Raw genomic sequence first — 15392 nt, 5'->3', positions numbered from 1 at the left:
TGCCCTTCTGGTAAAACGGTTGGAGAATCAAAGATTCAAACTTGTTCCAATAATGGGCATCTCTTCACATGCCCTTCCAGATTTTCTTTGGGAACAGAACTGTCAAGGTAAAGAAAATAAAGAAAGATTAAATGTTTAGACGTCATATAAGAAAAAAAAAAAACAAATAAATAGAAATAAGCTAAGCAGTGTAAAAGGATTGCTTGAATTACTTGCTGAGAAATTGCTCTGCAGTGTTTTCATTTGTTCTTCCAGGCTATTTTCTACGACTAGGTAAGAATAAAAATGTTTTTAAAAAATAATTATAAATATATATATTTTTTAACAGGGATTAAATAAAGCATTAAAATATTAAAAAATTTTAGATATTGAGCAACCATTATCAATCTGCCACGTCATACTACCAAACACCGTTTTTGCCCTTACTCAAAAACGAGAGGGTTATATATGTAAATAGACAAAAACCCTAGCACTGCTCCTCCTCATCTTTTAATGTAGCCTTGACCTGGCGGTAGCCCTTTTATCTTCTCAAGAGCAGGCAGACAAGATGCAGATCTTCGTGAAGACCCTAACGGGCAAGACCATAACGTTGGAGGTGGAGTCTTCGGACACCATCGACAACGTCAAGGCCAAGATCCAGGACAAGGAAGGAATCCCTCCGGATCAGCAAAGGCTAATCTTCGCGGGGAAGCAGCTCGAGGATGGACGAACCTTGGCTGACTACAACATCCAAAAGGAGTCAACTCTCCATCTGGTGCTTCGCCTTCGTGGTGGAGCCAAGAAAAGAAAGAAGAAGACCTACACTAAGCCCAAGAAGATCAAGCACAAGAAGAAGAAGGTGAAGTTGGCTGTGTTGCAGTTTTACAAGGTGGATGATTCTGGAAAAGTACAGAGGTTAAGGAAGGAGTGCCCGAATGCTGAGTGTGGCGCAGGGACTTTTATGGCCAATCATTTCGATAGGCACTACTGTGGTAAGTGTGGTCTCACCTATGTTTACCAGAAGGCTGGTGGTGATTAGTGGCACTCAACAAACTTCATTTTATCGAGATCTTTTTCCATTGAGTAATTGTTGGACTTAAGTTTTTTTCAGTTAATCCTAAATTTGGATTTTGTTATGGACTAGTTACATTGTTATTGGCTTTTATATAAGAAATTTTGTTTCGTCATTTGGTTAATATTTCTGGCCCTTTTTTAATGACTTGGCGATGATGGAAATTTATGGAAATTTAGGATCGCTTAAATTTTTGACTACTGATACTTGGTTCAGTTGGGAAGGACTAGTCTGATCTTCTGTCAGTGGCAATTACTCTCAGGTTTATATGTGCTTTTTGCTTTCTTTATCACTGTGGTAAAAGTCATATATGAGCATATACTGTGTTGCTAGCCTACAGGTGGAAACGATTTTGTTCACCTTTGATGAGTGAATTTGAACTTTGTATAGCTTTTGAGACAATGAAAAACTGCAACTTGACCAATAGTAGACTGTCATCTGCCATGATGTTTTCTTTTAGGGGTTTATTTGTCACCATCTTAAACATTTCAATGTACATTTTAGCCTATTATTGAACTTTTTGAGTTTCATTGTTGAAACAAAATAATTGTCTTTCTACTTGCTTCTGATAGCTTCAATTCCATAGCTTTGGATAATCTTTGCATGGTATTGTTAAGCCCCTAAGGGTGACTTTATTGCTCCTGAGTTTTATTTTCTCCCAGGTAGTTCCCTTCTAGGACTTTTTATTCATTTGATATTGATTGAATCTCCCTTTGTTATGATATATATGAATCAATTTAAATTGAGCATCTTGTTCAAATGTGTATGCATTGTCAGGGCAGAATTGCTTTGAAACATAATTAAGACAAATTCTGCACCGTAATTGAACTCACAGCTGAGTGTATCAATTAATCTTAGGTGAATAGAATATTATCTTGCGAAGAACATGTCTGCGGGGTTCTTTATGGCAGCACTTCTGCTGGTTTATTTTGCAAATTACTCATAATCACATGGCTTTGATCAAAGATGTGTACAAGAATGTGAATTGTATTGGTTTCCTTAGGACTTCTAGTGAACCTTTTAGGTTCAAGTCTAGTATTTGTATATTTTTGTTCCATGTTTGCATTGTTGCCAATTCCACAATGGTAAAACCAAAGAAAAACATCGAATTTTTCCCGATTCATCATTAATTGAAGCAGGTGAAACGGTGGATATATTCTGCCATGCTTCTAGTTATGTAGGGATTTAACATTTATGGTCGTTTCTTGTTGAACATTTTGTTTCTTCATAGGTAATTTGAGTAGAATGATTCAGATGAGAAATAATTAACTGAAGCTTCGTCTGTCTAGAATTGAAAGGAATGCCTAGGTTGAGTCTAAAGCTTATTCAAGTTGTTACTGCTAAAATCTTCAATTTTCCCAAGTATGGATGGGACAGCGACTTCTTGTAAAAAACAGGAGACTGCTCAAATGTACCAATGATGGGATCCATAGTCTTTGTTGCCGCAAAATCCGAACCATTAACGGCCTCTTTCATATTTTTTTTTAATCATAGTTTATTTATTTCAAATTATTTTTGGAATTGTTTTAATTATGTATTATAATCATATTTTTATATTATTTATGTCTAAATCAATATAAAAAGTTAATAAAATTAGTATTTTAAATCCATAATCATATTCAAACAATCAGAAATTAAGCTTAATGGCTTTGAGAACTATAACGCTAATATTTTATCTTAATATATGTAAGCAACAAGGCACTAGGGCTGTAACACCCACAACAATCCTGAGTGGAGGGGCTTGATTATTCCCAGTGCTACATACACAAGTTCACGATCAGAATAACGAATGAAAGACATCTCCAAGGAGGATCTAGCATGACCTCAGGAAAGCATGAGGAAACAATCGGGGAAGAAATGTATTTTTGGCTTTCATAATCAGTGCAAATATGGCATAACAGGGAATGTGAAACACAGCCAAAGAGAAATACCTGTAGCGCAGAATTCTTTATCAACTGCGTATCGGTTAAATGTAAGGACGAAACAAAACGGCTAAAAAAAAAGGATTGAAAATAATATACCATAAAGGAGCCCAAGGTGTATCAAGCTCGATGAAAGGATATGGCCACCTGCAAGTGGTTCAAAATATTTTTCACAGGTCTTACGCCAAACTTGGAGGGCAAAGTAAATGTGTTCTAATAATTAGGCTTACCATGAAAAACCACAGGCGTGGATGACCCATTGGAAAACAACATAGATACAGCTCCACTGGATAAAGTATGCAATCCGAAACCAAGGAAATGGCTGGAAAACAATATGCGAATTGGCGTCACCCGATCTGCAAAGGCATTGTATACTAATGGAATTCTAGAGATGAAAATTAACTACTGGTGTCTACATTTTACGAATGATATGCATGACAGCTTATATTGGATTATGCTTTACTCACAAGGTTATTGAGCGCCGAGTCTAGCAGAAGAAAAGCAATATTCAGTGTGTGCATGCAACCCATCAACTGCCAAGTTCACATAAATATTATGACACAACATTATATCAGGGGACTTTGTAATGGAATTCTGGTTTTTTTTTTTTTCCATTTATGCGAGGGAAATTTAGACAATTTGTAAGAAGTGAACTCTTACCGTGTTCAGTTTCAGATGAGCGTCTGGTAAAAATGGTACAATAACACACCAAAACACTATGTCTGTTAGGATGACAGCGCCCCCGCAAGTCTGTAAGAAAAGATTAAAATAGAATCAGTCAGTAAAATCATCCGGGATTTGACAGAAACATTCAAGGGATTAACCTGATAGATAGCTTGCATAAGATATCCCCAAAATCCAGCTCGGTGTTGAATCACCTTCTCAGCATATTGGCTTTGCAATTGGATGCTACCTCGAATTTCTTTAGCTCCATATGTCAAAGTGTTTGTAGTTATAGTTTCTTCAACATCCCTAATCATAAACTCATCTATTGCCCCATTTTCAGACTTTGATTCCTTTGGGTAGACCCAACATCCATATGCAGATACAACTGTCCCCAACTACACATTATAATCCATTAGGGGCTTCAAAATGAGTTTGGGTTTGTTAATTTTATTTGTATAGAGTCTACAGACAGTCATTTTTAATGGAGGATGCACATAAAAAAATGGGATTAAGTGGTTGACGTACCCCAAAATAGATCATAACTAATGTAAATGTCCACCTGCAGATCAATTATGCCACAAAGAATATGAACTTATCAGTAATATCAGTAAGTCCCAATTACAGTGAAGTTTAGTGTGTTAGAAATTACTCTGTGTAGTAGATAAAGACAGATGCATCGCAATCCGCAATATCCCATGATAAGAATCCGGCCAAGGCTATGAAGGACACAAAACGAGTCAGCAAGAGCCATCCGGGGTGCACCCCTTTCCAGCAGCTGGTCCAAAGCTGGATTGAGCCAACATAAGCCTTAGGGGTGGCGCATACGAAACCATCACTGTCTGGTCCAGCGGCTATCAGGCTTTCATAAATGGTGTTATCATCGCATCTGGAGGAATTTTCCTTACTCCATATCATCCACAAGGAGCCAATAAAAGCAGCAGCCACAATTCCAAAACAAACTAAATCATACCAATACACCACCAGTGCCATGGTAACCGCAGCCTCTTAGACTTTAATTAATACTCTCTCTGTGTGTATATATAAAACATATATTGTCGTGGAAGATGCGATGAAATTGATCTCAAAGAGGGGAAATGCAGTTGTTCATTTTAGGTATATGCTTTACAGCTTGTCTAGCTGAAGAGGGTTTTATATGGTGGCTTGAATGCGACATGGGACTGGTAGTTTTGACTGTGTGGTTAAGTACATTGATGAATAAATGAAGTTTTAAGCATGGAACAATGGTCGTTATGACGTCCGGAAATGGGAACTCGATCGGTGATAAAATTTGTGAAAGATAAAGGAAAATCATGATTGATAGAGTGAGGACAAAGATGAACCCAATTTTTATTAATTACCATTTGAAGATTGTTTCAGTTTACACGTAATTGATTTATGGTATTTCTCCTTTAATGGTTGGTGCGATTAGGTCAACTCAATTTCAGGGCGTCCTTTGATGAAAACAGAGCTGAAAGAGAAGCAGAGGAAGAGCAGTGGGGGGTCTGAATGCTTAAAATTACCACATTGATGAAACTGTGATGTGGGTAATTTTTTTTTTCGGAAAAATAATAATAATACATTGCAGATTACAAGGAAAATGCACATGCGAAGTGCAGGTGACAAGGTTTGACTTGATAATAAAAATACTTGTACATGGAAGCAATAACCTAATGTCAACCGTACATAAAATATTGCCTTATTATTGGCTCTTTCATTGTGAAAAGCCACCACCACACTTAGGCTGAAAAAATGTGCTTCACGGCTGTGAAGCCTCCATCAACAGCCAAGTTGTGGCCACTTATGTAGGCAGATTCATCAGAAGCTAGAAATAATGCAGCCTCTGCAATATGCTTAGCCTTTAAAACAATGCCCTTCAAGTTGGCAGTAGAACAGCTAGTAGCTTCAACTTCATCAGGTCTCAAATTATAAGCTGTACATGCCAGAGGTGTGGCAACTCCAAAAGGGGAGATGCAATTAACTCTGATCCCATAAGCGCCTAGCTCACTGCAAGCTGTTCTGACTAAACCAACTAGAGCATGTTTAGATATGGTATAAGCATGTGGGGCTGTTCCTCCCAGTAAAGATGCAACACTGGTTGTGCATATGATTGATCCTCGAATATTTCTGTCCACCATAGCACGAGCTGCGTGTTTAATTGTCGCAGCTACTCCTCTAACATTGGTAGCCATGGTGTTGTCAAATCCAGTAAGGTCAAATTCAAGGATGCCACTGACTGGGCCTATGACTCCAGCATTGCTGAACAATACATCTATCCTTCCAAATTTCTCCAAGCTGTAACTCACTGTTTCCTCAACCTGTTTCTCATCTCTTACATCGCAGTGGTGATAACAAACTTTCTCTGTGCCTATAGATGCAACAACTTGCTGCCCAAGTTCATCTTGGACATCAGCAGCTACAACAAAAGCTCCATTCTCGGCAAATAATCTAACTGCCTCCTCACCGATCCCACTAGCTGAACCAGTGATAAGTGCCACCTTACCCTCCAACCTGAAAAAAATCATAAGACTGGTTCAGATTGAGACTTGAGTGGACATATAATATAAAGACTGTTAATGCATAGGCAGATCTTAGAGGGTTAAAGCAAGAGATGGTTACCTTGGCTTAGACATTGATGAAGTTTTTGTTCTCTTGGATCTGCGGTTTGTACTGCCTTCTGGTTCCTTAAATTTATAAGCTTTAGCAATGAATTCAATGTCTCCAAATCAGAAAATTTCATAATATTGTAAGGTTTAAATGTAATTTATTGAAGGGAAATTGAAATTTTTACTCTTATTTTAATCCGTGTATATATATATACCACTTATTTCAAAATTTAAACAAATATACTACAACAGTAATCTACTTTTCTAAAATACCTCTATTGAAATGACTCATATAGAGATTCTCTCTTTTTCTCTGTAACTTTTTTTCCCTTCTTCCTCAACTTTCACGTGAGGGAGAAATCCCTGCAATATGAAAATAATAAATTATTAATGGAAAAAGACACATGATTGAACAATAAAACCCATGAGAAAACCATTATAAAAAATTCAACTTGGATACAAGGGAGGGAGAAATGAAAATTGCTAAATTTATTAAGAGAATTAACATCTGCTGCAAAGACTTCATAGCAAAATCATTCACATTCAAGTCAATCTCAACTTAAGCCCGTATGTTATGTGTTTTCTTTATAAGCAATTGAAAATGAAATAAGTATGATAGATTCATGTTCATAATTTCACGTAAAATTTAATTTTATTGTAATTTCATGTTGTTAGATTGTTTAATACTATTATTTCATATTGTTTCTATTATTTAAAATTTGTTATAATATTATTTAATATTGTAGTGATGGTTATAAAATATCAAAATACAGAACAGAAAAAATTTCAGATGAAGAGCAAGTTAATGTTAACACCAACTCCCGAGTTCCAATGAATTTATTTATTTTTTATGTTTTCTTCTATTGTACTCAATTTCTTTATTTTTTATACTTTTTTATTTCAATTTGGTGAAATAATAGCATTATAATATTCTTTTATGCTTGTTTACTCCCCTGCATAAAAATTGAAATTGAAAGGGAAATTGATTAGAATTTCAATTTCAATTTCCCCACGCCAACCCCTTTTATGCTTGTTTATTTACAAGAATTTCAATTTCAATTTTTATGCAGGGGAATAAACAAACATAAAAAAAATATTACAATGCTATTATTTCACCATATTAGAATAAATAAGAATAAAAAATAAAGAAAATTGAGTACTATAGAAGAAAATAGAAAAACAAAACTAAATTTATTGGGCCTTGGGGGTTGGCGTTAACACCAACTTGCTCTTTGTTTGAAATTTGTTTTGCTCTATATTTTAGTATTTTATAACCATCATTATAACATTAAACAATATTATAACAACTTTAAACAATATAAAATAATAGTATTAAATAATATAATAATATGAAATCACAATAAAATTAAATTTTACATGAAGTTATGAACATGAATCTACCATACTTATTTCATTTTCAATTGTTCATAAAAAAAACACATAGCATACGGGTTTAAGTCAAGATTAACCTGAATGTGGATGATTTTGCTATAAAATCTTTGCAACAGATGTTAATTCTCTTAATAAATTTAACAATTTTTGTCTCTCTCTCTCCCTCGTGTCCAAATTGAATCTTTTATAATAGTTTTCTCACTAGTTTTATTGTTCAATCACGTATCTTCTTCCATTAATAATTTATTTTTTTTATACTGTAAGGATTTCTTCCTCACTTGAAAGCTGAGAAAGAAGAGAGAAAAAGTTGCAGAGAAAAATAGAAAATCTCTGTATCGGTCATTTCAAGAGAGATATTATGGAGAAGTAAATTACTATTGTGATATATTTGTTTAAGTTTTAAAATGAGTGACACACATATATATACATATTAAAATAAGGTTAAAAATTTCAATTTCACTTTATTGCAAGCCATAATCACATGATCACATTGCTATAACAGTTGATAGCAGTAACGGCAACAGTTAGAAATCTATGTATTTTGGCTTCACCTCCACACTTTTTTCTGTATCTTCAACTGGGAATAGTTGACAAGAAAAAGTGAAGTTGTCAACTATTGCTTTTAGGATTTTAAAAACCATGACCCTACCATCGTTTAATAGGCTGTGGTGCTCAAGTTAGTGCTAATAATGTTTAACACTATATGCTGTAACTTTATACTGTTGGCTCCTGATTTTAAGTAATCGCCATTGATTAAAGGGAACACTACTTTTCAATCATCTGTCTCCTTCCGGAATTGCTTCTCATATCCACATTCAAGATTGTGATATAATTAAGAAATAAAAACTCAAAAGTTGGAACTGGAAGAATAATGGCAAAACAAAAAATGAGAAGAGGAGACCAAAACCTTCAGCTATCCTGTCACTATTAAAGAGAATTAGAATAGACATGCATATTTCTGCTGCAGTGCACCAGGGTTCACTGAAAGTACTGTTTGCAATAGTTCATCGAAATGTCTAAAAGATTTGAACAACAGGATATCAAGTACATGGGATGCCGAAGACTTCTGTAGTGCCTGCACTCAAAATAGGCATTCAATGATTCAAAGATTCAAATTACGACTACTGAACCACCTTCAAACAGGAAAGATGAATTCATGCATCACGAATCAACAGCTCCATTCAAACTAATTGCCATCGATTTGAAAATACAGCGAAAGACTGAGAAAAAGGAATTTACCCTTCAGTATATAGATTCCTTTTGGGATCTGCTTGAACATCCAGGGACTTATAATGCCACTTAAGGGCTGACGTGAAGAATTGCAATCTACAAAAATTAGAAATTAAGGGTTACCATCTTTAAGGTAAGGTTTCACATCTCTATAAATCTATTACTCATCCCTTGAATCTAATTCTCTAGCTTCTTCATTCAGTGTCATGGATATTTGAGGAGGGAATGAAGTTCTTGTTAGAGTAATCAAAAATAGGAGGAAGCATAAAGGCATCTTTGTGACCATCCTTATTCAAGATGCCACCAGTCATAAGTTTGCAACTCGTTTTGGCAATGGGTTTACCCTTGGTAAAGGAACAAAGCGATGGACTTCTTGCGAAGGGCACAGGAATCAAGTTGTCAAACATAGAGTTCTTAGGTAAGAATGTACGAGTTTGTTTTAATTTATCAACACCATCTCGAACTATTCTTCGTTTACATTAGCATTAGCTAGAGTTTGGTGGATTATTTTCACATAATTACATCAAATGATTCTAATTAGGAGTTAGACATGTCAAATCTGTTTCGAAACACAAATTTAAAGCTTAACCTATAAGACTTGATCGGGCATTATAATGTATCAAACTTAATTCATGGGTCTTCAGGTTAGGTCATAGACTTTAATATTAAATCCATAAATCGACTCGGTCTGACCATTGTTATTTAAAAAAATGAAAATTAAAAAAAAAAATCAAAGGGGGCAGAAGCCTTTAACTTTATTTTTTTATTCTTACTTATATAAAGCAATACAACTCTTTTTTAATTTTAATTTCTCTCCATCTCAATTCTTTATTATATTTTTAATTGCATTTTCTCTCATCAATTCTCTTTCAAAAACTATCTGAATTCGTAAATAATAATTTTTTGTATTTATAATTTTATTATTACAAAATATTATAAATGAATTCAATGTTAAAAGAAATTCAGAGATTTTGATGTTAAAAATGAATAGATAAATAATATAGTATATATATTTTATTTATGTTTGTAATTTATACCGTGTATAAATTAATTTATTTGTATTATATTATAAACTTATAATATTTTCATCATGTAACCACAATATTTCTCTGTCACAAATGAGAGATTATAAATAAAATGTTTGAAGTATTTTTTTCGATTTTAATAATTAAAAAATAGCTTATATTTAAAAAATTTAATTAAACATTTTTTTAAAAATGGTTTAAATAGGTCGAATTGGCCTATTTAAGGCTTAGTCCAGTTTGATCCTACGTACAAAACTGGACCTTAGACCTTCAAATATTAATGAATTGGCCTGACTTAAAAACCCATTATTATATGGGTCTTGGCCTGACCAAATCCATTAATCCAATGGATCAAGTCAGAATTGTCTGATCTGACTCATTAACACCCCTATTTGGAGTTAATGAAAAAAGTAATTCAATTTTGCACTAAAATCATACAATTTACATTAATTAAAATAGGAGCAAAATATGCCATACTATGCTTGCTGAACAAGATTTACTTTCCTTTATAATGACCTTATCAGAGAAGGGGGAGGACTCCGTCTGAGACCACACTATCATCTATTTTATATGTATTTATATACACATGATTAACGGGGGTCAGCCATATCAAGGTTATTTGGCAAGAAGGTAGAATTATTCTGGAGCAGCAAGCGAAACAGAGGCAGATCCTTTCTATTTCTCGGGCGAAAGAAAGAATATCCCCGCCTCATATCTGTCTCCTTCCAATTTACTAACAAATCGCTAAATCCGCATAACATAAAACTTGGATTGCGTTGCTTTAGATATTTATCTCGATTATTACCTTGCTGTGTTCTGGAGGTGAAATTAGGGTTTAATTGGGAGCGATGGACGATAGTTGTGCGGTGTGTGCAGATACTTTGGAATGGGTGGCTTATGGATCGTGTGGTCATCGGGATGTGTGCTCAACCTGCGTGGCTAGGCTTCGTTTTATTTGTCATGACTCCCATTGCTGCATCTGCAAAACAGAGTGCGATGTTGTTTTTGTCACCAAGGTCACTTTGAGGCTTTTCATTAATTCTTATTTCAGTCAGATTATTCTTTTATCGAATCCATATTTTACTAATGGCTATACGTTTGCCTTGCCTTTGACGTAGTATGTTGATGTTATCCTTTGAGTTCAATTTTGCAGATTTATTCGTGTTGTTTCAGATCATTCTGTTTTCTATTGCATCAATGTGAACCCTGTGAAGACATAATTCTTTTCAGCAAATTTTATGATGTTATTTGGTTCTTGGTCAAGGATTATATGGGTTATATTCTTGGCATAATGATTAAACCATGCATGATGCTACTGGAAATTGTTATACTATAGTGTGTGAATTATAGCAATATTTTATGATAATATTATAGTAAAATATTTGCATGAAAAAGTCTCCTAGAATGTTAAAGTTATTATTTTAGGTATTTCTAGTCCACTGACAAATGGTTAGCAGATTGAAATTGATACTGAGACTAGCACTTAGTGCTTTTTGCATTAATTTAGATGATAATTTTGATGACATTTGAGGTCTTTACGATTGTTACTCAGAATAAAAACTAGAGTTGAATTTAGATAGTTGTTCCTGGTTTAACTTTGTTGGTGTAATTGAATGGATGTTACATTATTATATGTCAAACTATTAACTTCTTTGCTGATTGCTTTATATCAGGCTCTGGGTGATTATACAAGGATGATAAGTGACTTTTCAGTCCTGCCCTCTGAATTAAGGGAGGGCCGAGTAGGTCCATACTGGTATCATGAGGACACACAAGCATTTTTTGATGATGTGGATCACTACAATATGATCAAGGCAATGTGCAGGCTTTCATGCAATGTTTGTGATAACATGGAGGAACAAGCAAATGATGGGGCGAAGCGGCGGGGGAAGTTTCGGAACATTGAACAGCTTAAGGGTCATTTATTTCATAAACATAAATTGCTTATGTGTAGTTTGTGTTTGGAAGGACGAAAGGTTAGATTTTTATATTTGGCATTTATAAACTTTTCCTTTCAGAAAGGGCTGGCGAATTGAATTCAGGTCACACATTTGCTAGTTTCTATTTTGGTCCCAATAATATATTTGGGACTTCTCGTATTGGCCGTTAACAAATTGTAATTTCCATTTGATATCTATTAAACTTGAAGCTACCCTCTCACTTTTTTCTTGGTTTTTTCTGGTCTTAATGCTAGTTTTTGAATAATACTTAGAGCAAAAATAAATAAATAAATAAAAGAAATTCTCTGAGGTTTGATATATATGTGTTTTAACTTTTCATACTCTAATGGAATTTGATTTTCAACCAGAACACTGTTGGCATTTCCTCAACTAAATTTCTATGCTACAACATATTTCTAAGGCCTGGCTGAAAATACCTTGAGATGGGTATTCCAAGTTTTTATTTTGTTGAATTTATGATTAACTAAACAACTTTATTTGAATTATGCAGGTATTTATTTGTGAACAAAAGTTATACACTCGGGCACAACTGAATCAGCATATAAACACAGGTAATTCAGAGGTGGATGGAAATGAGAGTGAGAGAGGTGGCTTCATGGGGCATCCTATATGTGAATTTTGCAAAACCCCGTTCTATGGGGATAATGAACTGTATTCTCATATGTCCACAGAACACTATACCTGTCATATATGCCAAAGGTAATGCGTGGTCTTTTAATGAAAACTTAATGATTTATGATATATTTTAAGATATCAAAAAGCTTAAGTAATTGTTTTGCTGTTGTTTGTGTGATGCAGGCAGCATCCTGGGCAGTATGAATATTATAAGAATTATGATGACCTGGAGGTAAGACAAATTCTCTCTATTCTGGTTTTGGATGGTAAATGCTGATGTGCTTCTTCGTCACTATTTTGAATTGAGGATATTTGTTGACTAAAGTCTTTTTTGGTTGCAGATTCATTTCCGCAGGGATCATTTTCTATGTGAGGATGAAGCCTGCCTTGCCAAAAAATTTGTTGTATTTCAATCTGAAGCAGAAATGAAGGTGAATTCTTAGAACTTACGAATATTGTGATGCTCTGTGATTTGTTTGTTTTCGGGTGGACTTATTACCATATCTTTTAGCATATTCAACTTTAAAGAACTTAAGTGAACTCTCATTTTCAGAGGCATAATGCCATTGAACATGGTGGGCGTATGTCTCGCGCAAAACGTAATGCAGTTCTTCAGGTATGTATGATCTTATAAGTTAGTGTGAAGATTCTGGTTCTTCATTATTATCTTTTGATCTTATGCTGCTTTATTTTTACCATTTTGTTGTTACCTTCAATTTGTGTATCAGATACCAACAAGCTTTCGTTATCGTCGAAGTAATGAACAAGATCACCACCGTGGAAGGGCTCAGAAATTTCGTCGTGAATCTTCTGACCATCAACTTACCCTGGCCATTCAGGCAAGTTTGGAGACTGTTGGTGCTGATGGCTCATCTTATTATCCATCTTCATCCAGTGCCGAACTAGTCTCAGATCTCAGAGATACAGACAATGTTGACCCGCTCATCCAGCCTTTTGAATCATTAGCTACTATGGATTCAGAACCTTCAAGATACCGTCAAGCCTTGGGGCAAAACTCAAGGACAGCACCGCTAGAAGAATCTTCCTTCCCCCCCCTCCCCATGGCTTCCAGCAGCAGTCAACAAAAGCCAAGAAATACAGGTTCACCTGACAACACCATGGCAGCACATCTTCGACGCAAAAATAACAGGAAAGTGACTGTTCTCCACTCTGGTCAAGCATGGCCATCTACTAGTCGTGGGCAATTGCAGCAATCAAATAACTCAATCCCACTTAGGCCTACAAGTGATGTTGCACCTCTAACATCATGGAGTTCTGGTAGTGGGCCTACACTATCAGGTTATCTAGCTTCTACTGAAACCAAGGCTCAGGCTCGACCAAGCACAGTTCATGGACTTGTTTCATCTAGTTCACAACCAACATCTGGCAATTGCTCTAGGATAAGCCACTCTGCTTCTGCCCCAAATTTTGTTGATAATGGATCACTAGAACCTTCTGTTTCTGATTTCCCACCAGTTTCTGTTATCCGAACACAAAAACTGCCTTCAAGTAATCAGCCTCCACCAAGAGTGGAGAATGTTCAAGCTGCAAACAGATCTTTAGTTGAGAAGATGCGTGCTGCCCTACAATATGATGAAGAAAAATTTTCTGCTTTTAAAGACATATCTGGACAATACCGACAAGGCTTGATTGACACAAAAAGATACCTTAATAATGTGCAGAAATATGGCCTGTCACATTTAGTTCTTGAGTTGGCTGGTCTCCTTCCTGATGCTCAGAAGCAGAAAGAACTAATTGAGACCTACAATGCTAGTTTGCAAGGCAGTGATGGGCAAGAGAATGGTTGGAACCATGGCAGTTCCCAGTGGATAGAGACTAATGGCCGTAAAAAAGGTAAAGGTAAATCTTTGGGTACTGAACAGAGTAATTCTAAAGATACATTAGCAGATGGTTGTAAAGGGAAGTCTCTTGCTTCTGAACCGAGTAATTCAAGGGATACTTTAGCAAATAGTTTCATAAGCACTGTTCAAGAACTGGAATCAAGTTACAAGCCTTCAGAAGAAGAGGTGGAGGTGCTATCCAAGGATGGCTACCGTGCTACTAAGGGCAAATCAAAGGTAATTGTTGAGGATAGGGATCAGAATGATCTTTTATCTGCTGGTGGTGGATTAAATCAAATTTTGGTGGATGGGGGTAGCGGGAATAAGCAAAAAAAGAAAACCTCTAAGTTCCACAGAGTACGGCTTGGTGATGGCTCTATGGCAGCTCTTTTGGATCTTAAAAATTCAGATCCCAATCCTGATTCAATTCCATTGGATAGCAGGTTAGATGGCAACCAGAACGTTGGTGAAGGATTGCCTGTTCGTGGTGTTTGGCGGAGGGGTGGAGGCCAGAAACTTTTCTCATGAGCTTTGGTTCAAGAAATCCTGTAAGGAGTGGGGATTCACCGGTATGATTTGTTTGTCTTAATTAGAAATTCATGTCGTTCTTCTGAAGTATCAAGTTGGGTTGGCCATCTTAGGTTTTGGATTTTTTGCAAGGTGGTGACTTGAACAACATGCCTGCATGGGCTATCTTCTTAACGCATCATTTTTTTGTGTAACTGCAAGTGTTCATATAGACTACAGAGACAAGAATATGGTAGAAAACTTGAAATTTTTGGTTTGTGATTGACAGATCTATATCTTGAGTCTGTAGTATGATACGGCTGCTCTCGAAATGTGTTTTCTTTTTTGTGAAATATTACCAAGATTAATTTGGTGCTTGTATTTAAGTCTGGACTCTGGAATGTCTCCCTATTTTCTGGATGTTGGATGTCTTCCTGATGATTGTTGCTCTTAATGGAAGCCATTGATGAAGCAAGTATATTATTCTTGTTCCTGTTGAAATTTGGTAAATTGAAAAGAAACTAATTGGGGTAATTTCCGTGTGTGAAGTCTCGTAACTCTTGAATGTTAACAGGATAA

General features: G+C 35.5%; 4 protein-coding genes across 4 annotated transcripts; 2 read left to right on the top strand and 2 right to left on the bottom strand.

Moving 5' to 3' along the window:
* The first annotated feature begins 477 nt into the window (after positions 1-477).
* Positions 478-1175, top strand: LOC123224382 (ubiquitin-40S ribosomal protein S27a). The gene has a single exon (XM_044648021.1). The coding sequence runs from the start codon at positions 548-550 to the stop codon at positions 1016-1018; it is 471 nt and encodes a 156-aa protein (XP_044503956.1). The 5' UTR covers positions 478-547; the 3' UTR covers positions 1019-1175.
* Positions 1176-2699: 1524 nt separating this feature from the next.
* LOC123224379 lies at positions 2700-4776 on the bottom strand. Its single transcript, XM_044648015.1, has 8 exons — positions 4289-4776; positions 4165-4198; positions 3798-4034; positions 3634-3723; positions 3441-3506; positions 3204-3295; positions 3073-3120; positions 2700-2982 (listed from the first exon to the last, which is right to left on the bottom strand). Exons 1-8 carry the CDS (start codon positions 4627-4629, stop codon positions 2865-2867), a joined length of 1026 nt encoding a protein of 341 aa, XP_044503950.1. The 5' UTR covers positions 4630-4776; the 3' UTR covers positions 2700-2864.
* A 502-nt stretch (positions 4777-5278) lies between these two features.
* LOC123224218 (short-chain dehydrogenase reductase 3b-like) lies at positions 5279-6269 on the bottom strand. Its single transcript, XM_044647821.1, has 2 exons — positions 6256-6269; positions 5279-6147 (listed from the first exon to the last, which is right to left on the bottom strand). The coding sequence occupies exons 1-2, from the start codon at positions 6267-6269 to the stop codon at positions 5376-5378; spliced, it is 786 nt and encodes a 261-aa protein (XP_044503756.1). The 3' UTR covers positions 5279-5375.
* A 4100-nt stretch (positions 6270-10369) lies between these two features.
* LOC123224217 (E3 ubiquitin-protein ligase ZNF598) lies at positions 10370-15291 on the top strand. Its single transcript, XM_044647820.1, has 7 exons — positions 10370-10905; positions 11563-11865; positions 12341-12549; positions 12649-12697; positions 12807-12896; positions 13019-13081; positions 13194-15291. The coding sequence occupies exons 1-7, from the start codon at positions 10738-10740 to the stop codon at positions 14832-14834; spliced, it is 2523 nt and encodes an 840-aa protein (XP_044503755.1). The 5' UTR covers positions 10370-10737; the 3' UTR covers positions 14835-15291.
* Positions 15292-15392: the final 101 nt, after the last annotated feature.

Source organism: Mangifera indica, chromosome 8 (assembly GCF_011075055.1).
Source record: "Mangifera indica cultivar Alphonso chromosome 8, CATAS_Mindica_2.1, whole genome shotgun sequence".
In the NCBI taxonomy this organism is placed as follows: Eukaryota; Viridiplantae; Streptophyta; class Magnoliopsida; order Sapindales; family Anacardiaceae; genus Mangifera; species Mangifera indica.
This window is presented reverse-complemented; position numbering and strand designations above follow the sequence as displayed.